Source organism: Microcaecilia unicolor, chromosome 1, assembly GCF_901765095.1.
Source record: "Microcaecilia unicolor chromosome 1, aMicUni1.1, whole genome shotgun sequence".
Classification (NCBI taxonomy): Eukaryota; Metazoa; Chordata; class Amphibia; order Gymnophiona; family Siphonopidae; genus Microcaecilia; species Microcaecilia unicolor.
The window spans coordinates 416,919,904-416,946,651 of record NC_044031.1 but is presented as its reverse complement, the minus strand read 5'-3'; the positions used below and the strand labels follow the sequence as shown (position 1 = coordinate 416,946,651).

General features: G+C 44.5%; 1 protein-coding gene across 1 annotated transcript in view; it reads right to left on the bottom strand.

Annotated features, from left to right (window-relative positions):
* The window catches only part of ZNF407 (zinc finger protein 407), a 918,238-nt gene that overhangs the window by 333,497 nt on the left and 557,993 nt on the right, over nt 1-26,748 (bottom strand). The window contains 1 exon segment of the mRNA XM_030211702.1: nt 15,103-15,186. Within this exon segment, the coding sequence (XP_030067562.1) occupies nt 15,103-15,186 (84 nt within the window).

Genomic DNA, 26,748 nt, shown 5'->3' with positions numbered 1-26,748 from the left:
CTTATAACTCGTCACTAATACAGAAATCACTTTATTCACACAGATAAATATGTGCACCTCACTCTCTTTCTGACTTAGCTTCTATCCGATTGCTGAGTCATTCTTCAATTGACTATTGTAATTCTTTTCTTTATGGTCTACCTGAATATCAGCTTTGTAGGTTGCAAGTGATCCAAAATACAGCAGTTACATTTATTTCTGGTGCCAAAAAATATGATAGTGCTTCTGCTTTCTGATAAAAGAACACTGGCTTCCTAATTTTTATAGTATCCAGGTTAAAATCATTACTCTTGCTCATCAAATTTTACATTCTGAAATCTCATTATTTCTTTTTAGTTTTCTTATTCCCTTATTCCAGTGTGTGCACTCCGTTCTGCACATCAGCATTTACTGGTAGTTCTCTCTTTTCTGCAAATACACTCACATTCTAACTGTTTTAGTGTCATTGCACCAACTTTACGAAATTCTCTAGCTTTAGACCTTCAATCTGAATTATCAGTTAAAAAGCTTAAGCCATTATTAAAGACACACTATTTCACTGCAGTCTATCAATTATCATTATTAGATGTTCCCATTTAATTCTAAATGACTTTTCCCTGTTACGGTATCACTTCCATTGTCCTGTCAATTTTCACTCCCTCCCTTCCTTTTGTATCTTAGGATAATTGTTTAATTTTGCCTCCTCATAAATTTTCCCTTCCCCTTTTATTAATAGATTAATGTAAACTATAATGATTAATGTTTTCCCTCTTCTTCCTTTAACTTTTTTTACACATTTTAATGTAAACTGCTTAAATATATATATATATATTTTTTGCAGTATATACTGTAAATAAAGGTGAACTATGAACTATAAGTGTTCTGATAGAAAAGGTAAGGCTCACAACTCATTCAAATATAGGCGTCTTTTTACAAAGGTGAGGAAGGTTTTATGCATGTGTAGCGTGCACCAAAATGAGACTACCACCAGGCTAGTGCACCCCCCCCCCCCCCCCCCCCAAGAACGTCCCTGGTAACACCCGGACATTTTTTAAAAATTTTCTACCGTGTGCGATGTTTCTGGCGTTAATCGGCAGTTGGAAAGCGATGACTGGTCACTATACATGAAGCGCATGAGCCCTTACCGCTAGATCAACGGGTGGCGTTAGGGGCTCAGGCCAAAAATGGGCATGCATTGGTTTTCATTTTGCCACATGTCCATTTTCAGCCCCATTAAATAAAGGCCCTTTTTCAGAGACGTGGTAAAAACTGGCCCGGCACGCACCCATAGTGCCTAAATGTTTGCACCCTCCATAGCTCGGTACAGTCTTGAAGGCAACTGATATAGCAGGATTCAGAAGAGGTTGGGACAAGATTGATATGGAAAAACCACTGTTCATCCAGGAAAACATGCTGTGATACTTGTGACTAAGACTGACAACTATTGGAGACAAGGATACTGGGCTCACTAGATCTTGGTCGGATTCAGCTTGACTTTTCTTAGGGTGTTACATAATTGATAATGTCTTTTGTGGAGGCTCAGTCTGTATGCCTGTCCATCCATTCCTATATACATATACATATACATATATATACTGTATATATATATATATATATATATATATACATATATATATATACACACACACACACACACACACACACCATGGAAACGCACAAAGCAGGGGGGTTAGAAATGGCAAGTTAAGTTAAAAAGTTAAAGAACTGACAGAGATTCCAGCTCCCCACTGATAGAAAAACCGGCTGGACCCATAGTCAGATGAAAGGGTAAGGGAGAGAAATGGAAGGAAACTAAAGGATACAGCTGTTTGAAAGAGAGAAGAAAAGGTGCAGAAGATTAGGAGAGGGAAAGGAATAAAAAGGAAAGTGAAGAGGAGAGAGTAAAAAGAGCTGAGTTATACCCCACTCACTTCCCTTGCTATTTACAGTACACAGCCAGACACTCGCTTTTTCAATCTTTCTACTTCTCCTATCTTATCCACTCTGTCACTCAGCACCCTCTACTAGTTTATAACCCCTCCACATTCACTATGCCTCCTGCAAGCCAATCATAATTCCCCATTTACTCACTCAACCCATTTCCCCTCATTACTCTACTATTTACTTACTTATTTAGGGGGCTCGTTTACAAAGGCACGGTAAGCTCTATATGTGCGTGCAGAATGCGCCAAAATGAGACTACCATCAGGCTAGTGTGCCCTCCTGGCGGTAATTTCAGGTTTGGCGAATGCCCATAATGCTTGGACAAATTATTTTCTTATTTCCTACCGTGCGCGATGTTTCTAGTGTTAATCGGCAGGTGGCGCGCACTGACTGGTCACCGCTTGTGTACCGCATGAGCCTTTAATGCTAGATCAATGAGTGGTGTTAAGGGCTCAGGCTGAAAATGGACGTGTGCTGGTTTTCAGTTTGCCGCGCGTCGATTTTTGGCCCATTATAAAAAAAAAGCCCCTTTCCGAGATGCGGTAAAAACTGGCCCAGCACACGATACTACCACAGGCCAGTTTTGGCGTGCCTTAGTAAAAGGACCTCTTAGTGTACTTCCTACTCCCAGTTCACCATCATATTCAGCGCTACAAAAATATATAGCGCAGGGGTGTACCCGGTGGTAATCGGGCAGTGCGGCACGCTGCCCAGTTACTGCCGGGTTAGCGAGGGAGCCCTTACCGCCACTTCAATGGGTGGTGGTAAGGGCTCCCCCCCCAAAATGGGTGCGTAAGTGCTTTATTTGCTGCACGGCCATTTCCTGCAGAAAAGAAAGACTACCCTTTTACCAGATGCTCTAAAAGGGGGCCTCGGCGCACGTCAAAAACACAAGCCGATGCCAACACAGGCCCCTTTTTCCACAGCTTGGTATAAGGGGCCCTGTATATCTGGGTCTAATTTAGCCAGCAGCATTCAGTGTTGACAAAGATGCTACCTGCCACTAGCTGAATATTGACTTCTAAATGAAAAGTTTGGAAGACAGATGGAAGAGGAAGACGTGATAGAGACATTTAAATATCCCCATGGAATAAATGCAAAGAAGTTGGGCTTCTTTCAAATGCAAGAGGAGGCTCTGGAATGGAGGGCAGGGGAGCATAAGCATAAAAAGGGATAGAGTCAGGAGTGATCTAAAAAAATATTTCTTTATGGAAAGAGCAGTGGATGTATGGAATGGCCTCCTCTTGGAGGACTGTATCTGAATTCAAGAAAGCATGAGACAAGCACAGAGGGTCTCTAAGAGAGAGAAAGGGAGGGAGGGTAGAGTATAGGATCTGATATGGATAGGCAGACTTGATAAGCCATATGGTCCTTATCTATTGTCATCTTCTCTGTTTCTATTTTATTTACTGTATTTCTTATACAGCTATATCATCAGAGATGTCAAACAGGTTTACAGTCAAAAATTTTGCAACAGTAAAACAAAACAAAAAAACAAGACTGAGAACTAAACGAAACCAAAGACATAAAAAAAAAGAACAGGAGAGAAGAGAAATGTCGTATGTGAATCTTCATCATGTGTCTATATTAATGGAGGTAACTCCACTTTTAATATGGATAGAGGCATGCATCAAGGTTACCCTTTATCACTCCCTTTTTTTTTGTCTTGGTCATGTAGCCTTTTGCTGAGGCTGATTGAGCTAATCCAGATATTGGGGGCTTGGTGGTAGGCGAGTGCGAACATAAAGTAATTCTTTTTGCAGATGAGGTTTTGCTGACACTCTCTTGCTCACAGAGGCCCTTTTACTAAGCCGCGTAAGCACCTACGTGTGCCCAATGCATGTCAATTTAGAGTTACCGCCCGGCTACCGTGTGGCCCTTGTGGTAATTTCATTTTTAACATGCGGCAAAAACCGGTTGGTAATCGTCATTCTATGCGCATAGATTACCGCACTGTTAACGTGTGAGACCGTACCTCTAAGTCAATGGATGGTAAGGTTTCAGACCTAAAAAGGATGTACGCCAATTTTTATTTTGCTGCACGTCCATTTTCGTCAAAAAATTTTAAAAGGCCTTTTTTACAGGCATGCTGAAAAATGGATCTGCGTGCGCCCAAAACACGCACCTACACTAGCACAGCCCATTTTTCTGCACACCTTAGTAAAAGGACCCCTCATTATTCAATTTTTTTTTACATTAACATTATTTTAAAGTGTCTGGGTTTAAAGTCAATATGAATAATCACATCAGTACAATATTAACTTGGATTTCACCCTTGAGCACAACTTGTGGTCCTTCTTACCTTTTAAGTGGGTGAAGGAATTAAATATTTAGGGATTCATTTGACACCTGGGTATGCTGAGCTTTTCAAAGCTAATTATCCACATCTTTTGTGAGGGGTTTGGAGAGACCCTGAATGGTGGAAATTTTTGCCTTTATCTTGGTTTGGTAGAATTGCCAAGGGTAAAATGAATGTCTTACCTAGAATGCTCTACCTGTTTCAGGTTCTTCCAGTGCTGGTTCCAAGGACATTTTTACTTGTGTTAAAAATCTATTTACTTAAATTTATTTGGAACAATAATAGCCGTCAAATAGCTAGTGGAGTTCTTTATAAGGATAAGAAGATGATATATGTGTGTCTAATTTGTTTCTGTACTACAAAGGCTGCCCAAGCTAGAGCTGCTATTAATTTTACCAGCATTCTAAAGCTTAAACTATGGCTGCAAATTGAGCAATGCTTGGAAGATCCTTTACAATTGTCTTATCTTATGTGGTTGCCCCCCGAATATTTAAAATTGCCTGGAACAGTTATCCCTTCTACCTCTTTCACTTTGAGAGCCTGGGACTCATTTGAGAGCAAGTTAAACTTTCTGTTACCTAGATATACTCCTATAATTGATAATCAACTCTTCCCACTGAGTTTAAGCACTAGTGTATTTAAGTGGAGGGAAAAACAGGGGATTTCCAGGTGGGGTCAATTATATGATGCTGATAGATTGTTGTCTTTTGACACCCTGGTGAACACCTATCTCGCCCTAGCCTGGCACTCCCTTGTATATTGCCAACTTGTTCATTTTCTATCTGCCAAAGTGCAACAGGAAAGACTGGTGTGAGATAGTACATTATTAGAGAACCTTTGTAAGTGCTACCCAAGAACTAAGGGGCTTATTTCTGTGATATGTGAACACTTTAGAGGATTGGGCTCCCACTGTGATGTGGGAAGAAGAATTAATCATCCTCTGTGAGGATAATGGAAAGAGCCTTGCAAACATTTCTGTAGCAGTTAGTATACAAGAGAATAAAAGGTCTTGTATCACTGGTACATCTTAAATGTTTTCCAGGATAACCAGTTAGGCGTTAACATCATTGTGGGGGACAGCATACTATGGGTCACATTTGGTGGTTTTGCCCAAAGGCTAAAGTTTATAGGCAGGCAATTTAATATAAACTTCAGCTTTGGATGGGATGAGTTATACTTTGGCATCAAGGGGTTTTCTTACTCAACAAGTTGACTCCCAGCTTAACCCTAGCACAAAACACTCTGTTTAGATTAGTGCAGCCAAGCTTGAGCTGGTGAGTGAATAGAAGAAGGTGAGGGTTAGAGCATAAGAACATGTTGCCATACTGGGACAGACTGAAGGTCCATCAAGCCCAGTATCTTGCTTCCAAAAGTGGCTAATCCAGGTTTCGAGTATGTGGCAAGATCCCAAAACAGTAACATAGATTTTATGCTGCTTATCATAGAAATAAGCACTGGATTTTCCCCAAGTCCATCTTAATAATGGGTTATGTAATTTTCTTTTAGGACGATATCCAAACCTTTTTTAAACCCTGCTAAGTTAACTGCTTTTACCACATTCTCTGGCAATGAATTCTAAAATTTAATTACATGTTGAGTGAAGAAATATTTTCTCTGATTTGTTTTAAATTTACTACTTAATAGCTTCATTTTGTGCTCCCTAGTCCTAGTATTTTTGGATAGAGTAAACAAAGCATTTACGCCCACTCATTCCATTCCGCTCATTATTTTATAGACCTCTATTTATCTCCCGTCAGCCGTCTTTTCACCAAGCTAAAGAACCCAAGCTGCTTTAGCCTTTCCTCATAGGGAAGTCATCCCATCCCCTTTATCATTTTTTTCCGCCCTTCTCTATACCTTTTCTAATTCCATTATATCTTTTTTGAGATGTGGTGACAAAGCACATAGACTTACAAAGTTACATAATAACCTATGTAACTTTGCAAGTCTATGTGCTTTGAAAATGAACCTCTTTTTGTAGTAAGCAAATTTAATTACCTCACTAGTTACTCCCATCTCTAGATCATTTATAAATATGTTAAAAAGCAGCAATGACTACTGACCATTTAACCCTAATCTCTATTTTCTATCTTTAAACCAGTTTTTAATCCACAATAGGACATGACCTCCTATCCCATGATTCTCTTATTTCCTCAGGAGTCTTTCATGAGGTAGTTTGTGAAATGCCTTTTGAGAATCCAAATACATAATATCAACTGGCTCACCCTTATCCACTTATTCGTTCACTCCTTCAATGAAATATAGTAGATCGGTGAGGGAAGATTTCCCTTCTCTAAAACCATACTGGCTTTGCCTCATTAATCCATGCTTATGTATATATGCTCTGTAATTTTGTTCTTTATAATAGTCTCTACCATCTTGCCCAGCATCAACATTGGGCTCACCAGGCTATAGTTTCCTGGATAACCTCTGGAACCCTTTTTAAAAAAAATTAGCGTTACATTGGCCACCTTCCACTCTTACGGTACCATGCATGATTTCAAAGATAAATTACATATTACTAACAATACCTCTGCACGTTCATTTTTCAATTTATCAGTAATCTGGGATGTATACCATCCGGTCCAGGTGATTTGCTATTCTTCAAATTGCCCCATTATAACTTCCAGGTTTACAGAGATTTCTCTGACTTATCAGCATCTCTTACATATCTTCCTCGGTGAGAACCCAAGCAATGAATTCATTTACTCTCTCCGCTATGGTTTTGTCTTCCCTGAGTGCCCCTTTACCTCTCTATCATCTAGCGGTCCAACTGATTCTTTTACTGGCTTCTTGAATCTAATATACCTAAAAAGATGGTTACTATTTGTTTTTGCCTCCAATGCAAACTTGTTTTCAAAGTCTCCCTTTGCCTTCCTTATCAGCGCTTTTGTATTTGACTTGCAATTCCTTATGTTGTTTCCTATTATTTTCAGTTGGATCCTTTTTCCATTTTCTGAAGTATTTTCTCTTAGCTGTAATAGCTTCCTTCACCTCACATTTTAACTAAGGTGGCTGTTTGGCCTTCCTCCCTCCTTTTTTAATACATGGAATATATCTGGCCTGGGATTCCAGGACAGTATTTTTGAATAGCATCCACGCCTGATGTAAATTTTTTACCTTTGCACCTACTTCTCTAAGGTTTGGGGTTTTTTTTTTAACCGTTCTTCTCATTCTATCATAGTCTCCTTTTTGAAAGTTAAAATGCTAATGTATTGGATTTCCTGTGTGTCCTTACTCCAGAGCTCATATCAAATCTGATCATGTTATGATCACTGTTAGCACCATTACCTCATGCACCAGGTCATGTGCTCCACTAAGGACTAAGTCTAAAATTGTTCCCCCTCTTGTTGGTTCCTGAACTGGCTGCTCCATAAAGCAGTCCTTGATTTCATCAAGGAATTTTACCACCCTGGTATGCCCTTATCTTACATTTACCGTCAATATCGGGATAACTTAAATCACTCATTATTATTGTGTTTCCCAGTGCATTAGCCTCCTTAATTTCTGATAACATTTCTACATCTGTCTGTTCAACCTGGCCAGGTGGATGGTACTACACTTCTATCACTATCCTTTTCCCCTTTACACAGAGGGTTCCTTCGCTTACTAGATGGGTTGCCAAACTGTGGTATGTTTATCATAAGGAGAAGACGTTTGCTGAGCATAAGAATGCTCTTCATAAATTGTGAAAAAACTGGTATCTCTTGATTAAGTTGTGTTCACTTAAGACAGACTTATAAGATAGGAGTTAGGCTGGCAAATGGTCTTGTTTAGCACGCCTACCTTGCTTTCCTGTTGGAGAAAGCTCCTTCTGTGTTTCTTTTCTTGATGAGTGAGGTGGGCTGAGGAGACACGGGGGGCGGACTATTTTAAGAGGAATTCTTGAGGGACTGAAAACTGAAAATGTATCTTGGAGTCTTTGTTGGCATATGTTGTTGGACTTGATGTTAGCAATTTGGATTTGTATATCTTACCATGCTTTGGCCTTTTGCGTTTATCATAAATATCTGTATGCTATGATATATTCTTATTATGTATACGGTTTAATAAAGGACTTCAAATTAAAACAACCTTTTCCACTGCAGTTGTATTGTGTTTATTTTTTATAAAACCTTTCATTGTTTGTCACATATTTAAAATTCAGTTTACCTCTAAGGTGATTAATTTTTCTATAAGTATTTAAATGTGAAAAAAAATGGCACAACAGGCAGATGGACATATTTCTCACAGGAAAATGTTTAAAACATATAATCAAACAAAAAAAATTATTTAAGTACAATATTCTCTGAAAAGGTTTTGAGGGTGGGAATTTTGACGGCATGTTGTGGGTGTCAGATAGGCAGTGTTACGTGATGTACATTTGTTTGTGATAATGGATAGGAAAATTATTTCCTTGTACTGTAAAGAAAAACGTGATACTGGGCTTAATGGGTTGTACCTGTGGTGGTGGGACACCTGCACGTCAATCATATTTGCACCAAGTGCTATTGAAACTGATGCTTTACTGGATGTGGATGAGGGTTTGGAGGGGAGGCCCAAGAGGAGATATCCCAACCCCAGAGTATTTAGGCCCAGAACACGTTTCATGGACCTCACTGAGCAGCAATGCTTTACTAGATACAACTCTGATAGAGTTGCAATACAGCACAACCTCTCCTCCAGGCTAGGACAAATAGGAATAATCCAGTGCCAGTCCACCTTAAGGTCACTGCCTCACTCGCCTTTCAGTCAGTGCTAGTAGTCAATGCAGGCCTCACCCAGCCCGCCATCTCCAACTGACTTGCCCAGTTTCTTGATGCCTTCCTCATCCACACCTCAGACTGTATTACCTTCCCCACTACTGCCCAGGCCCTACAGAACAACATGGCTCAGTTTTACACCATAGACTATTTCCCTTCAGTCACTGGCGTCATTGACTTCACACATGCTGCACTCAGATCCCCCAACCCCACCTGGGCACATAAGGACAACTATAGGGACAGAAAATCATATCATTCCATGAACATGCAGGTCATGTGCGATACCCAATGGGAGATTGTGGATTTGTGTGCTCACTATCCAGGGTCCACCCACAATGCATAAATATTGCTACATTCTGGAATTTACTGCAGGTTTGACTGATGGGAGATCACTGGTGGCTGGCTCCTAGGTAAGTAGTACTGGGAGTCCTAACCCCCATACCCACTTCTCCCACTTACGTCAACACCCTACCTCCCCCAATATTCCCTCAGAATCCACACCCATGTCTCGCACTCCACAAGGTCCACATACAAATACACACACATCTGTGAATCCTGTTCCCCCCCATAGATGACAGAGGATAAATATAATTAAGAGCCACAAGAACACCAGCATCATCATTGTTTCATTGCCTGCCCATCTCTGAGCTACCTTGGGCATCTCCTCATCACTTGAATGGCTGGTGTGCCCCCAGGAACTGGCAGGGGCATATCTGGCCCAAGGTCTCATGTCACGAAAGGCCCTAATCACAGATGCCACACAGCCATGATCTAGGAGAAGGAAGTGGAAGGGGAGACTGCAGTCATGTGTGCTCCCCCCCCCCCCCCCCCCCAGTGTGGAACCTGCAGCTTCTATATACCCCTTATACCTGTGTCAGATGCTGGAGTGGACAACCTTGGTTCAAAGGCTATTGCTGGCTGGGGCAGCCCATTTCACATTCGCTGTCACCTTTTTTCAAGCTACTGGATGACTAGCATAATGGTTTGGGGTGTAGTATGGCATCCTGCAGTTGGCAAATTCAATTCCCACTGGGCCTTCTTGTGATGCAGGGCATATTGGATACCTTTTGATTGAGCACACCTCTGGTAGAGCACTTGACATTAAGAGAAAGCTGCTCTGAATGTTTCCACTGAAGGCCCACTCCCCTCCCCAGGACTACAGTCTCCCTTTCCCAGAGCTTGTGTAGGAGTATTTAAACCGCACCTTGAGTATTGTGTTCAATTCTGGTCGCCGCATCTCAAGAAAGATATAGTAGAATTGGAAAAGGTGCAGCGAAGGGCGACTAAAATGATAGCGGGGATGGGACGACTTCCCTATGAAGAAAGACTAAGGAGGCTAGGGCTATTCAGCTTGGAGAAGAGACGGCTGAGGGGAGACATGATAGAGGTATATAAAATAATGAGTGGAGTGGAACAGGTGGATGTGAAGCGTCTGTTCACGCTTTCCAAAAATACTAGGACTAGGGGGCATGCGATTAAACTACAGTGTAGTAAATTTAAAACAAATCGGAGAAAATATTTCTTCGCCCAACGTGTAATTAAACTCTGGAATTCATTGCCGAAAAATGTGGTGAAGGCGGTTAGCTTAGCAGAGTTTAAAAAGGGGTTGGACGGTTTCCTAAAGGACAAGTCCATAAACCGCTACTAAACAGACTTGGAAAAATCCAAAATCCCAGGAATAACATGTACAGAATGTTTGTACGTTTGGGAAGCTTGCCAGGTGCCCTTGGCCTGGATTGGCCGCTGTCGTGGACAAGATGCTGGGCTCGATGGACCCTTGGTCTTTTCCCAGTATGGCATTACTTATGTACTTATGTACAGCAGTTGTTAGCCTTACAGATCAGGGAATGTTCACATATTTTTGAGAGTGGAGGCAGATACCTTTGTATGGAAATAACTGTAAATGTTGTAAAATAAATAAAAATGCAAACAATGTTAATGGCAAACAAAATCAGTCCATGGCCTCCATTCAGGTTGCCACTGCTCCTCATTAAGCATCCTCAGCTCATTGAGGATTTGTCCCTGTATGATTCTTATGGCTCCCCGCTCCTGCTACACATCTGTGCGTAGGTCTGTGACCTGCAGTAAAAGCTGGGTTAGGTTGGCTGTGAGGGTAGGCTCTACCACAGATGTGGCAGCTGTTTCTTGGGGGGGGGGGGGGGGGCGTTGAGATACAAACATGTGCCACTTTGCTGCCTTGGAGGGGGGGGGGGGGCTGCTGGTCCCTCCAGGGATCCTCCTCCTTAACATCCACCTGCTAGATGTGGCCCTGTCATGAGAAAAGGGGCACCGCCCAGGAGCCATGGCCCATGACCACCTCCTCTCAGGTCCTCAAAGCTGCAGGCTGGTCTTGGGCTGGCTGCTATGGATTTGGCTGGTCCGGGGCTGGCTGTGCATCAGCTGGCTGGTGTGGGGCTAGCTGTGCAGCAGCTGGAGGGTGACCTATATGTTTACAAGGTTCGCAATTTAGATCAACACATCCTACATGGCTTGTATAGTGGTGCAGCTGGCTATTGGAAGGCAGAGACAAGGACAGGGACAGCTGGAGGCTGCTGGTTGTTACCCAGGGAACATCTCTGATCTCTGGCACCAATGAGATGACATAGCAGGGAACCACAGAGGCAAGGATATGATAGATGCTTCTCCTCTGAGGGTTTTTCTCCCTAGAAGCATGCAAGATGGGTCCTAGCCCTGCTGGAGGGCTCTTAATGAGCAGGCATTGGCTGCAAAGTAGTTTGCCACTGCAATATTGCCTGGCTGGAGCCATTGTTACAGCTCTTGTCAGGGATGTGGGTATGTGTGCGTCCCCATGCTGGGAGACGGCAGGGGAGGCTGTTTGATCCTCCCATCTTTCTGGCCACCTCTACTGGGACCCCCTTGAAAATGGCATTTTACATACAACAAGATAGGAAACCTACATTTGGGGGCATCTATCTGTGATGTAATCAGGTTAGCTAGTTTGGGGCCTTCACAGATGCCAGTGGCTGCAGATTACCCTATGACTCATGGGCATACTCTTGGGATGAGCAAGGGGGAGGGGGTACGCATAGGTGTTAATTTCCCTAAGGAGAGGTTTGTGTGCCACTATCATGTAGAGGTTTGAAGGGTCTCCAGCTTGGGCCTTGAGGGATGTTTTACAGAGCAGCATGCCTAACACCGAACCTCACAATGCTATATATAATCAATATGGGGTGTGGCCCATGCAGGACCATCCATTTGGGTGACAGTTTGTGCTCTCACAGCCCTCTGTGGTCAATGTACTGTCCTCCTTGTGTCTGCTTTGTCAGGTACATGTGTGATGTAGGGGTTTGGCTGTGGGCCCTCAATGCAGGGGACATGGGTTTGATTCCCACTGTGGTTCTTTCTGGTTACAGTTTTATTTACCCTGCCATAATTGCTGCTATGTGCTTGATAGGTGTGTGACATGTTGGCTACTTTTCTTTGGGTCACAGGATAGTGCTGTCCAACATCCCTTTTCCCTCCCCCTTCCTTTCGATGTCATCTCGCAAGTTTGGGTTGGCTGCAGCATATTCTAGTGGATATGGATGTTGGGGACACACTGTAATGAGAGTAGCTGCATACTCAGGCCTTGATCTAGGACAGAGCTGTTATAGGGGGGGCAATGTCAGTGGTACTTATGTCGGGCCCAGATGAGGGCAGGATCTTCACGCTGTATCTTCTTGTACCGGCACTGGTGTGCCTCAAAGTTGTGCTGTGTACATTTTCTTGACGCGAGTACCAGTACCGGTGATGCACATCTTGCGCAGTGTATGTCCGATTGGTGGAGATGTTTATCCCAGAATATCTATGACATTTGCAGTGCGTCCTTTTTCTAAACTTTTTTTGTTTATTTTTGAATATTGGAATACGTTTATTTATTTCTTCCATTATGGACTTGTGCTTTTCAACGTTTAGCAGTTAGCAGACGATGAGTAAATGTGTGCTAATTATCAAGCTGCTGATGGCACGGGTGAAAAACACATCCTCAAGAGGCACTGTGGCAGTATATGCATTAGGTTAGTACAATTTCCCCATAGGAGGGTTTTTTTTTAAAATTTGCATGAAGTCTTTACCAATTAGAACAGATGATACAGAAGGCAATGTAAAAGGCAACATATACGTAAATACATTCCAGGTGCATATTACTGCTCCAATCCGCAAAGTATAACAAACTATAACTTCAATATTTTATAAATTTTCAAAATACTCCCCACTCCCCCCCTAAACATCCCACCCAACTTCTGAGCTCCCAACTTCTATCTCCAGCTACATTATATACAGGTGATAAAAGGTTCCCAGATCCTTTGTGTGTTTGGTTGCGCCGCTCCGCCAGAAGCCTCCCATAGGAGGTTTTAATGACAACCCCCCCCCCCCATCCCTCTAGAATCAATGAGCCGTTTCCGCCACCTCCCAAAACACATCAGTATCATGTTTACATTTATGTTTGTTTCCGTTTGCAATACTGCCATTCATAACCATATATTAGGGAAGCTTACAATAATATTGAAATATCAAAGAAAAAAGAAATGGAAGTCCATCAACCATTTAGGAAAGGGGAAACAAAATATGGAAAGACACAACAAATAGTCCAGAGGGGCCAAGAGCATGCAGGCAATGCAGACCTGACATACCCCATCCAGACTGTGCTTACTAGCCAGGGAAAGTGGTAAAAAAGATAGGTTTTATGACTTGCCTAAAATGTCTAAGGTCTCAGGGTAGGAGCGACCTGCATTCACACCTGCCAGATTCAAAATGAAAGCTATGGTCTCTAGTGGTAGTCTAATAGTACTGCAAGAGGTCACTCTGCTAAATGTCCTTATTTCCGTCAAACATATACAAGTGTATATACACTATGCATGGCACTTTTATATCACTCAAACCCAACGTGTGTATATTAGTAATTTTCAATACATTTTTAACTGCTTTGTGGGACATATCAGTAAAGGAGCTGCTCCCATATGAGCAATCTCTGGAGCCAAGATAATGAGAATACCGGCACTCATTTTATTATCTTGGCTTTAAATACTGCTCAAATGGGAGTGGCTCCTTTACTGATATGTCCCACAAAACAATTAAAAATGTACTGATATACTTGCTTTGGTTTTGTGTGATACATTTTTTATATTGAGATTCTTTTTGTTTGTGATCATTAGTTTGTATTCTCTTTTCCAGTAATGGGTTTTATTGTTCTCTGAAATTTCCTTATTTGGCAGATTGACCTCTAGTGGTAGTACTGCAAGATTACCACTAAAATATATAGCTGTAATTCTGAACCTGGAGCTGAAGAGGACAAGAGGATCACTTCTGCCCTGAGACCCTAGACACGAGGGACTATTCCCTAGTATGTACCAGAGAGACTTCATGAGAAGGTGGGGGAATCACACTGATGAACGTCGGAATGTGGGACATGGGGAGGAGATAGGGCATGGTACTAATGTGTATCTGGGTGAGGAAAGGGCTGACTGATGTTAGGGAGATCAGAAATGGTTTCCCTATAATCTAAGGGGCTGCAGCGAATGCACTGGTAAATACTGCTGAAGTACCTGTGCTATATGCTGATGCATTTACTGTGTGGCAAATGAAGGGCAGCAGCTTGCCAAGCCCTCTGCATACCATGCAGGCTTTGCACTTTCTGGACCTCAAGTGCTGCACTTAAGGTACAAGTGCAAAATCTTACCATAGTTTAGTAAACATGTCCCTAATTGTGCTATTGAAGTCTCAGTGCTATATTATCACTTTTAACCTGGAAAAAGGCAACAAAAGCAGCAAAAACTTTGTCAATGAACACAGAATTTGTGAAAAAACAGTATCTAATAGTCAGCTGGAATGTGTGTAGCTGATTGTCGACAAAGCTAAAGGAATGTAATCTATCTAAGCCTTGGAAATATTGCTTTTAGCATGCTTTAATTTCCCAAAGAAGACTGGTATTTTTAAATTCATTGTTTTATCTGTCTCCTTAAATCTAAGAACAGATTCAGAATCAACATACACAGACTATATATTTAAAAAATTCACATACTGTTTATGCTGCAGTCTTATTTTGCTGGATTTATTCCCCATTTTGAGTGTCATCTCCTGTCTCTTCCTTCCTCCCCCACTGTATAGAAGATATTAACAGAAAAAGGCAGGCTTACTAACCTGTGTGCTGCCTCCGATGCTTGGTAAGGGCATGACGTGTCCCACCGGCAAAGCCACAGAGGTCACACAGGAATGACTTCTCGCCTGTTGCAACAATAAACAGATGAGGGGCTGTGGAGGTCACAGATCATTAAAACATATCTATCAAGGCTTTCAGGGTTACTAATTCCTCCAATCAAATGTTTCCATGTAAATATGTCAAATGGGAATGAAATTACCACTGCGGTTTATTGACTGTGATAAAATCTGAAAAGCACCACTGAACATAATTACATACTTGTCAGACCCATAAAAATTAGCTTTATTATCAATGGAATGGTTTTGTACAACTTCATTTCTGTTAGATGCCTTCCAGATGGGGCTGCTTTATGCACTTGAACAGTTTTTATGCATATCCTGATTTTTTACAATTCCCATACATCTGGTCTTTTTGTGCTGAGTGAAGATTGCCTGGAAAAGTTAATCTGCAGTATGTATATAAATCTGCTTAAATAAAATATATTGAATTTACTAACAAAGTAAAGATATTGAGACATATTAACTGCATTAATCAAGACCTTTCTTTGCAATTCTCTTTAATAATATAATTGTGTGATCGAATGCTTGGATATAATGGATAGTATAAGCACAAAAGAAAAAAATATATATATACACACACATACATATGTTGCTAGTGGACACTTCAATGACTTAAATATATTCATAATATAAATGAAAGATATCTTGGTATTGCTACAGAAATCAAAGCAGAATTCAAACTGTCCATTTTTATTAATGGCACCATGTTTCAAATTACCAAAACAATTAAGATTTGGCTGAGAATGCACACATTAAAAAGTTTAGATGTTACATTTGTTCCATTATGTTTATTTCTAACATTTTGTCCCAAAGTTTACGAAGACAATTTTTTAAAATGTATTATCAGGGCAAACCTTCGATGGAGGTCTCAGTCAAGTCAGCCCTAGAGTTCTGAACTTCAGAGAACCTAGTGACCTAGAGAAGACTGCGCAAGACAAACCCAAGGTCACAGCCCTAAGTATCAGGAGTAGCTGGGACTCAATGAAAAGGGTTGTTGAGAAGCCCAAAGCTGTTTGCAGAACACCTGGCTAACCACTCTACTTGCTATTGTGCCTTCCATACCGATTCCTTGTTGTCAAGTCTTTCTACTGCAGGCTTATCTGTTCATCACCTGTTTTCAGAGTCAAGTTCCAGGCCTGAAGTTCCTGTATTCCTCCAATCCCTTTTCTAGCCTTGTCACTTCCTTCTTCAATTCCTAGCCTGCAGCGCTGTTCAGACTTCAGTTCTGCTTCAATTCTTGCAAATTGCAAGTTCTGTTTATTCATATGCCTTTGTGTACCAGAGTGCAAACTCAAATTCAGTTCCTCTCCAGCTCTTGCTAATCATACATTCCAGATCTGGGCTGCTGTCTATATGCCAGCAGTTTCCAATTCGTGGGTGAATGGCCCACCTTGAGCAGCCATATTATAGGTTTGACCCCATTCTAAGCTCCTTAAGTACCTTAAGGGTGATAACCCTTGGTATACTGCCATGGTTGATAATTCCCCTCAGAGTGCCCAAAACTATGACCAGCCTTTCACAAGGTGCCTACTTTCAGACAGGGTTAAAAGATGTGTTCACTAGGATGTATTTAAGTCAGAGGTGGGAAACAACTTGTATAGATTTCTTTTTCAAAAACTTATGCATGCACTTTGCTCTTGATCAGCAGCCCACAAAAACAGAAGGTACAAATGTATAACAGCAATTTGTTAGGGGTAATTTTACATAGGTTTGCACTTTTTTTTTAAAACACAGAAAAGGCTTTTTATATATAACATCCTATTTGTAGGAAAACCTATACAACAAATAGACTGTGTTAAACTCATGATTAGCTAGAAGGCAGAAACTGGCAAGATTCATGTCAATCTGGATTCAGACCAGGTTATGGAACAGAAACTGTCTATGCATCCCTACTAGATTGTCTTCATAGAAGCTGAGACAGGGGATTTGCCTTGGAGTTAGTACTGCTAGTTTTCTCAGCAGCTTTTGACACTGTGGATCATGATATCATGCTAGCACGACTGGCAGAAACAGGTATCAATGGAACAGTACTTGCATGGTTCAGATCCTATCTACCAGAGAGGCAACATTCCATATGGTTCAGCAGCACCTCATCACCACTATGAGCACTGACCGGTGGGGTACCACAAGGATCGATACTGTCACCTATTCTGTTCAATATCTATGTCAAGCCACTAGCCGAGCTAATTTGGTCAATGGACACTCAGTTCTATATCTGAATGTCTAACATCAATTCAAGAATGGGCTAAAAACAACAAACTTTGCCTAAACCCAAGTAAAACTGAGCTTTTAATGGTCCCGACTTCAAAATCTCTTTCAGGAAATACGAACTCCCCATCAAATCACAAGTCAGGAATCTTGGAATACAGTTAGATTCAACACTTGCTCTGACCCCCAGCATCAGAATATAAGCATTGGTTGAAAAGAATTAAGCAACAGCAGCAATCAATTCAAGACAATCCCTGACACAGCGGCGATATTGCCACGAAGCACTAACAGTGTCAGGTGTAAGAATGAGGAAGAACTGTATGCACATAAAGCTGTTTGAGAGACATTTACTGAATATCAAAGTATAAAGATGCACAGATACAGTAAGTGAAAATTTAATTCCGAGACAATAAAGAAGTTATGGTAGCAGTTCTGATTAGTTAAAATAAAAAGTATAAAATAAAAAATGGGGACGTTCTTGAGCCACTGATTATAAGGGAAGGAAGCTGAAGCACTGTGAATACGAGTAAAGCTACCCAACAACTCTGAGGCTTTGCCTACCCAGTACTAAAGATTTTAAAAATTGTAGAATAATTTAAACAGATTTTTATTACATATGGATGAATGTGTGATTGGAACAGCTACCACAAATAATTGCTTTTACAGTAGGCATTTAAAGAGTTTGATCGTGTGATTAATACCACTGTTCCCTATGTATTAATTCAATAATATACAGCTAAGCCATAGTGACAGACATTTCAAAAATAATCAAATGGGGAATTTAAAGGGAATAGCACAAGATAATGCAGACATGTCGAAGAGGAACAGAAAGGTATCCCAAAGATAAGGAATACTTATGAGGAAGGAAAGGGGTGCACAGTCAATATTTAACCCTATTAACCTTTTGGTTTAATTTAGTTCAAGCTCATCTCTAGAATTAATTAGAATTTTTGATGGTGTAAATAAACACGTGGATGAAAGACAGTCAGTTAATTTAACTGGATTTTCAAAAGGCATTTGAGGAAGTCCCTCATAAGACATTCCTGAGGAAATTAAAAAACCTTGGGACAGGAGCAAAGACACCCCATATAAAAAGCCTAGGAAAGCTAAGCCTCCCCAGTCCCAAATTTGACCTTCCCCACCTCCTTCCTGTTGCCACCTCTGTGGCTGCTGCAGCTTCCAGGGAACAGCAGCAGCAGAGGCAAGAAATAAAAGGGGTTGCAGCAGGGAATGTGGCAAAATGTGCCCCCCTCCACTTTGCTGTCTAGTAAGAATGAATGAAATCTAAATTGACAGAAAAACAGAAAAACAAATCGAAGAAAGCTGAAAGGAAAAAAAAATCACTGTTGGAGATGGATGTCGTACAGGAAGTGAAAAAGATAGGAGAGAAGTAAGAATGACAAACAGACAGGAAACTCTAGCAGGGGATTCAAGGACAGAGAAAAGCAGAAACCAGAGAATGGGACCAACATGATTAGAAAAATTAAATAGCCAGACAATAAAAGTACAAAAATAATTTGGGGGCTATATTCAGCTGACAGCAGTTAGCATTTTTTTAAAACACTGACTGCTACTGCCAAAACTATGCCGGTATATTCAGTTCTGGGCCAATTCTAGCATTAATATTCAGGCATGTGCCGATGGATAGTACTTAACAGGATAAGTGCTGATATTCAGCTTTTAAGTGGTTAAGTTAAACTAAACAAAGACAGGACTATTTATGAGGTTTTATTTGGCCAGTTAAATTAACTGCTGACTCCGCCCCCAGATTGTCCATACAATAGTTGATTTTGGCTTTAGCGGTTAGCGGGGATATTCAGTGGCATTATGGGGCAAGTTAGCAAGATGCGATAAAAGGTAAGCTTTTACTGCACCTTGATTTACCACTAGTCACCAACCTGTGGTTCTCACATCTTGAATTTGATGTGAGCAGAGATGAGTAACCAATGCCCAGACTGGAGAGCAAGGGTGACATGATCAAAAGGTGTGGAGTTATGCACTAGGAAGACAGCAGTGGATTACATTAGCTGCAGTAGTTTTAAAGAGTAGAGAGGTAGACCCTCATATAGGGCCCTGTTTACTAAGACGCACTATAGGCGCGCTAGTGTTTTTACAGCACTAAAAATTAGCATGCACTAACGCTAGAGATGCCCATAGGAATATATGAGTGTCTCTAGTATTTAGCGTGCACTAAAAATGCTAGCAGACCTTGGTAAACAAGGCCCATAGAGAATTACAAGTGTCAAGGTGAGTGATCACAACGATGAGAAGAGAACGAACAGTATGCTTAGGGAGAAGCACCACTTGATTCACCTACATTGAGTACATTGTGGGGTTCATTTAAACTTCCATCTCTCACTTCTCTTTCAAGTTTGATGGGTCGGATGCATCTCACAACTTGTCTTCTGGATCTGCTTCCTTCTAGCTAGTTAAAATTGCCGCATCATGGATAGTTTCCTCTTCTTCTTCATCTGGTTTCAACCAGTTTAGCTATGGGTAATGTCCCTCCCTCTTGATAGAGAGCTAGTGTGGCCCCTCTCCTAAAAAATCCGTCCAGAGATCCATTGGTGCCCTTGCATTATAGGCCTATCTCAGCACAGTTTCTAAAATAACAGAAAAACTTGTGCTTGAACAACTGCTGTCATATGTTACTGATCTGTCAATTTTCCACCAAAGGCAAACTGGTTTCTGGGCTAACCATAGTAATGAAACAGCAGTGATGTCTTCTCAGTGAACTTCATTCCATACAAGTGTAAACCCCCTAGTGGTGGAGCAGGTAATTACAATAAGTAAAGAAATAAATATATAGGAATGTCACGGTTTCAAATAGGGTTCCCAAATAAACGCCACACAACCAAGGGATTTGACAATATTAAAGACTAGTAAAAAAGGCCCATTTCTGACACAAATTAAATGGGCGCTAGCAAGGTTTTCCTCGGAGTGTGTATGTTTGAGAGAGTGTGTGTGAGAGAGAGTGTGTGTGTGAGAGAGAGTGAATGTGCGTGTGTGTGTGACAGAGAGAGAGTGAGACTGGGTGCGAGTGTGTTTGTGAGAGAGAGAGAGTGTGTGTGTGAGCATGAGAGTGTGTGCCAGGGCCCTCCCTCCCTCCAAGTTCCAGGGTCATCCCCCCCTCCCTCCCTCCCTCCGAGTTCCAGGGTTGTTGTCCCCCTCCCTCCCTCCCTCCGAGTTCCAGGGTCGTCCCCTCCCTCTGAGTTCCAGGGTCGTCCCCTCCCTGCCTCCCTCCGAGTTTCAGGGTCCCATCCCTCCCCTGCATTCATCCATATGCAGGTAACGTCCTCTGTGCCCTGCCCCCTCCATCCATCCATGTGCAGCATCTCTCCCCTGCCCCCTCCACCTCCCTCTGAGTTCCAGGCCCTCTGAGTTCGTGTCCCCCTCCCTCTCTCCCATTTCCAGGGTCCCCCCTCCCTCTGTCCCTCCCTCCTAGTTCCAGAGTCCCATGGAACTGGGAGGGAGGGGGGACGGAGAATGTTGGAGGGGGGACGTCAGCAGGTGGTTACAATCCCAGTGACACACATTGGAACGTTGGAGTAGAACGTTGGAGGAGTGATGTCAGCAGGTGGTTACGATCCCAGTGAGACACATTGGAATGCTGGAGGAGCAAATTATTATATTAGAGTTTATTAAACGGTAAAGCAAATAGAAACATTTGGATATGCTCCTTAAAGTTGGTACCAATTGTTAAAGTTTCCTAGTATTACATAAAAAATAGTGCAAGGTGTTAAATACTTTGCGATAAGTTACAAAGGCAATAAGATGTTCAAAATTACAATTACAGTTACCAAGACCCCGACCCCACTTCTGCAATAACATAAAACATCCCAAACATGTACACAACCCCAATTATTGTACTCAGATGACACATCTAATTTAATCATTTGTACCGTCAACGTTCCATGGCTGGCTGGCTGTCCGGGTTCGTACCATCCTGACGACAGCAAGCCTCCAGCGTTCCATTCCCTCTCACTGTCATGCCCTCACATAAAGACGAAATGACGTCAGAGGGCGGAACAGTGAGAGGGAAAGGAACGCTGGAGGCTTGCTGACATCAGAATGTTATGGACACAAGCAAGACAAGTGAAGGCAACGGACGCTGGACATGGAGGGTAGGACATAATCGAGGGAGGGCAGGGCAGAGGAGCATCAACATGGATGGGAGGAGAGAGAGAATCACAGAACATGGATGGGCGGGCAGGGCAGAGGAGAATTGATGGACATAGAGAGGACGCCAGGGCAGAGGAGAATCGATGGACATGGATGGGATGGGAAAAGAGGGTCGCGGGACACGGATGGGAGGGCAGGGTAGAGGAGAATCGATGGACATGAAGGGGATGGGAGGAGAGAATCACAGGACACGGAGGAGAGGGCAGAGGACATCGCTGGACATGGAGGAGAGGCCAGAATCGTGGGACACGGAGGGGAGGGCAGGGCAGAAGAGAATCGCTGGACATGGAGGGGAGGCCAGAATCGCGGGACATGGAGGGGAGGGCAGGGCACAGGAGAATCGATGGACATGGAGAGGAGGTCAGAATAGCGAATGATACATACCTGTAGCAGGTGTTCTCCGAGGACAGCAGGCTGATTGTTCTCACGACTGGGTTGACATCCACGGCAGCCCCACCAACCGGAAGAAAACTTCGCGGGCGGTCCCGCACGCAGGGCACGCCCACCGCGCATGAGCGGCCGTCTTCCCGCCTGTGCGCAACCGTTCCGGCTCAGTTGATTGACAAGCAAAGGAATGAGTAAAACGCAACTCCAAAGGGGAGGAGGGAGGGTAGATGAGAAACATCAGCCTGCTGTCCTCGGAGAACATCTGCTACAGGTATGTATCATTCGCTTTCCTCCGAGGACAAGCAGGCTGCTTGTTCTCATGACCTCGCAACGGCGAAGGCATAACAGAAATTGACCTACGAAGAACAACTAACTGAGAGTGCAGCCTGAACAGAATAAAATCGGGTCCTGGAGGGTGGAGTTGGATTCAAACCCCAATCAGATTCTGCAGCACCGACTGCCCGAACCGACTGTCGCGTCGGGTATCCTGCTGGAGGCAGTAATGTGATGTGAATGTGTGGACCGAAGACCACGTCGCAGCCTTGCAAATCTCTTCAATAGTGGCTGACTTCAAGTGGGCCACTGACGCTGCCATGGCTCTAACACTATGAGCCGTGACATGACCCTCAAGAGTCAGCCCAGTCTGGGCGTAAGTGAAGGAAATGCAATCTGCTAGCCAATTGGAGATGGTGCGTTTCCCCACAGCGACCCCCTTCCTATTGGGGTCGAAAGAAATAAACAATTGGGCGGACTGTCTGTGGGGCTGTGTCCGCTCCATATAAAAGGCCAACGCTCGCTTGCAGTCCAATGTGTGCAACTGACGTTCAGCAGGGCGGGTATGCGGTCTATGAAAGAATGTTGGCAAGACGATTGACTGGTTAAGATGAAACTCCGACACCACCTTTGGCAGGAACTTAGGGTGAGTGCGGAGTACTACTCTGTTATGATGAAATTTGGTATAAGGAGCATGAGCTACCAGGGCCTGCAGCTCACTGACTCTACGAGCTGAAGTAACTGCCACGAAGAAAATGACCTTCCAGGTCAAGTACTTCAGATGGCAAGAATTCAGTGGCTCAAAAGGAGGCTTCATCAGCTGGGTGAGGACGACGTTGAGATCCCATGACACTGCAGGAGGCTTGACTGGGGGCCTTGACAAAAGCAAGCCTCTCATGAAGCGAACGACTAAAGGCTCTCCAGAGATGGCTTTACCCTCTACACGATAATGGTATGCACTAATCGCACTAAGATGATTCCTTACTGAGTTGGTCTTGAGACCAGACTCTGATAAGTGCAGAAGGTATTCATGCAGGTTCTGTGCAGGACAAGAACGAGGTTAAAGGGCCTTGCTCTCACACCAGACGACAAACCTCCTCCACTTGAAAAAGTAACTCTTCTTAGTGGAATCTTTCCTGGAGGCAAGCAAGACGCGGGAGACACCCTCAAACAGACCCAACGATGCAAAATCTACGCCCTCAACATCCAGGCCGTGAGAGCCAGAGACTGAAGGTTGGGGTGCAGAAGCGCTCCGTCGTTCTGCGATATGAGGGTCGGAAAACACTCCAATCTCCATGGTTCTTCAGAGGACAACTCCAGAAGTAGAGGGAACCAGATCTGACGGGGCCAAAAAGGCGCTATCAGAATCATGGTGCCGTGGTCTTGCTTGAGCTTCAGCAAGGTCTTCCCCACCAAAGGTATGGGAGGATAAGCATACAGGAGGCCGGTCCCCCAATGGAGGAGAAAGGCATCCGACGCCAGTCTGCCATGTGCCTGTAGTCTGGAACAGAACAGAGGCAGCTTGTGGTTGGTCTGAGAGGCGAAAAGGTCCACCGAGGGGGTGCCCCACTCTCGGAAGATCTTGCGTACAACTCTGGAATGGAGCGACCACTTGTGCGGTTGCATGACTCTGCTCAGCCTGTCGGCCAGACTGTTGTTTACGCCTGCCAGGTATGTTGCTTGGAGAAGCATGCCAAACTGGCAAGCCCAACGTCACATCCTGACGGCTTCCTGACATAGGTGATGAGATCCGGTGCCCCCCTGCTTGTTGATGTAATACATTGCAACCTGATTGTCTGTCCAAATTTGGATGATTTGGTAGGACAGCCGATCCCTAAAGGCCTTCAGTGCGTTCCAGACTGCTCGGAGCTCCAGGAGCTTGATCTGAAGATCTTGTTCCGGGAGGAACCATCGACATGAGCTCCCCACCCACGCGAGATGCATCCGTTGTCAGCACCTTCGTGGGCTGCAGAATTTGGAATGAACGTCCCAGGGTCAAATTGGTCCGAATTGTCCACCAGTGCAGCGAATTGCGGCAACTGACGGACAGGCGGATGACATCTTCTAGATTCTCGGTGGCTTGGCACCACTGGGAAGCTAGGGTCCATTGAGCAGATCTCATGTGAAGACGAGCCATGGGGGTCACATGGACCATAGAGGCCATATGGCCCAGGAGTCTCAACATCTGCCGAGCTGTGACCTGCTGAGACGCTCTGGTCTGGGAAGCGAGGGACAGGAAATTCTGCGCCCTCGCCTCGGGAAGGAAGGCCTGAGCCATCTGAGAATTCAGCAGAGCTCCTATGAATTCCAGAGATTGGACTGGCTAGAGATGGGACTTCAGGTAATTTATGACAAACCCCAGCAGCTCCAGAAGGTGAATAGTGCACTGCATGGACCGAAGAGCTCCTGCCTCTGAGGTGCTCTTGACCAGCCCATCGTCGAGATACGGAAACACGTGCACTCCCAACTTGCGTAGATACGCCGCAACCACCACGAGACACTTTGTGAACACCCGTGGTGCAGAGGCGAGCCCAAAGGGCAGCACACAATACTGAAAATGCAGTGTCCCCAGACGGAATCGGAGATACTGTCTGTGAGCTGGCAGTATCGGGATGTGAGTGTAAGCGTCCTTTAAATCCAGGGAACATAGCCAATCGTCTTTCTGAATCATGGGTAGAAGGGCGCCCAAGGAAAGCATCCTGAACTTTTCTCGGATCAGATATTTGTTCAGGTCTCTCAGGTCTAGGATGGGGCGCATCCCCCCTATTTTCTTTTCCACAAGGAAGTACCTGGAATAGAATCCCTACCCTTCCTGCCCGGGTGGTACGGGCTCGACCGCATTGGCGCTGAGAAGGGCGGAGAGTTCCTCTGCAAGTACCTGCTTGTGATGGGAGCTGAAGAATTGGGCTCCCGGTGGGCAATTTGGTGGAGTGGAGGCCAAATTCAGGGTGTATCCGCACCGCATTATTTGGAGAACCCACTGGTCGGAGGTTATAAGAGGCCACCTTTGGTGAAAAAGTTTCAACCTCCCCCCGACCGGCAGGTCGTCCGGCACGGCTACTTTGATGGCGGCAATGTTCCCATGGATCCAGTCAAAAGCCCGTCCCCTGCTTTTGCTGTGGAGGCGCAGGGGGCAGCTTAGGCGCACGCTGTTGACGGGAACGAGCGTGCTGGGACTGTCCCTGTGCATGAGGAGGCCTTCGGGCCGGCTGGGAGTACCTACACTTGCTGTAGGCGTAGGGAGCAGCCTGCCGGGTCCGGGAAAAACGTTCACCTGCAGAGGTGGATGCTGAAGGCGCCCGGTGGGAGAGCTTGTTGAGAGCGGTTTCCCGCTGGTGTAGTTGGTCCACCAACTGCTCGACCTTCTCGCCGAAAATGTTATCCCTCCGGCAAGGGACATCAGTCAGCCGCTGCTGGGTGCAGTTGTCCAGGTTAGAGGCACGCAGCCAGGAGAGTCTGCGCATCACTATACCTTGGGCTGCAGCTCGAGATGCCACATCACAGGTGTCATAGATACCCCTGGATAGGAACTTTCTGCACGCCTTCAGCTGCCTGACCACCTCCTGAAAAGGCCTGGACTGCTCCGGAGGGAGCTTGTCGACCAGGTCCGCCAGTTGCCGCACATTATTCTGCATGTGAATGCTCGTGTAGAGCTGGTATGATTGGATGCGGGTCACGAGCATGGACGATTGGTAGGCCCTCCTCCCAAACGAGTCCAGAGTGCGAGACTCCCGCCCAGGGGGTGCTGAGGTGGTATCCCTCAAACTCTGTGCTCTCTTGAGAGCAGAATCCAAGACCGCCGAGTCATGAGGCAATTGAGGCCGCATCAACTCTGGGTCTGTGTGGATCGTGTATTGGGACTCCGTTTTCTTGGGAACGGTGGGATTAGATAGTGGCTTCAACCAGTTCCGAAGCAGTGTCTCCTTAAGGACATTGTGCAACGGCACCGTGGAAGACTCTCTAGGTGGTGATGGATAGTCGAGGACTTCGAGCATCTCCGCCCTCGGCTCATCCACGGTAACCACAGGGAAGGGAATGATGATAGACATATCCCTGACAAAAGAGGCAAAGGAGAGGCTTTCAGGAGGCGAGAGCTTCCTCTCCGGTGAAGGAGTGGGGTCGGAGGGAAGGCCCACAGACTCCTCTGAGGAGAAATATCTGGGGTCCTCCTCCTCGGTGTCGGACATGAGCTCTCTCAGCTCAGACCTCAACCGGGCCCGTCTCGACTGTGAGGAACCACGTCCTCGATGATGGCGTCGAGCGGTGGACTCCCGTGCTGGCTGGGGACGAAGCTCCCTCCATCGATGTCGATGGGGACTCCACCTGAGTGGCGATCGACACCAGTGCCGCAAGCGGCGTCAGCGGCCTCAACATCGGGCCAGAGCCCGCTGGCGCCTCTATCAACGGAGCCGGGGGCGTAAGCACCCCCCGGTGCCGGCAGAGCCTGGCGCATCAGACCTTCCAGGATCCCGGGAAGGACGGCTCGGAGGCACTCAAGGCCCGCTGTCGAGAAAGGCG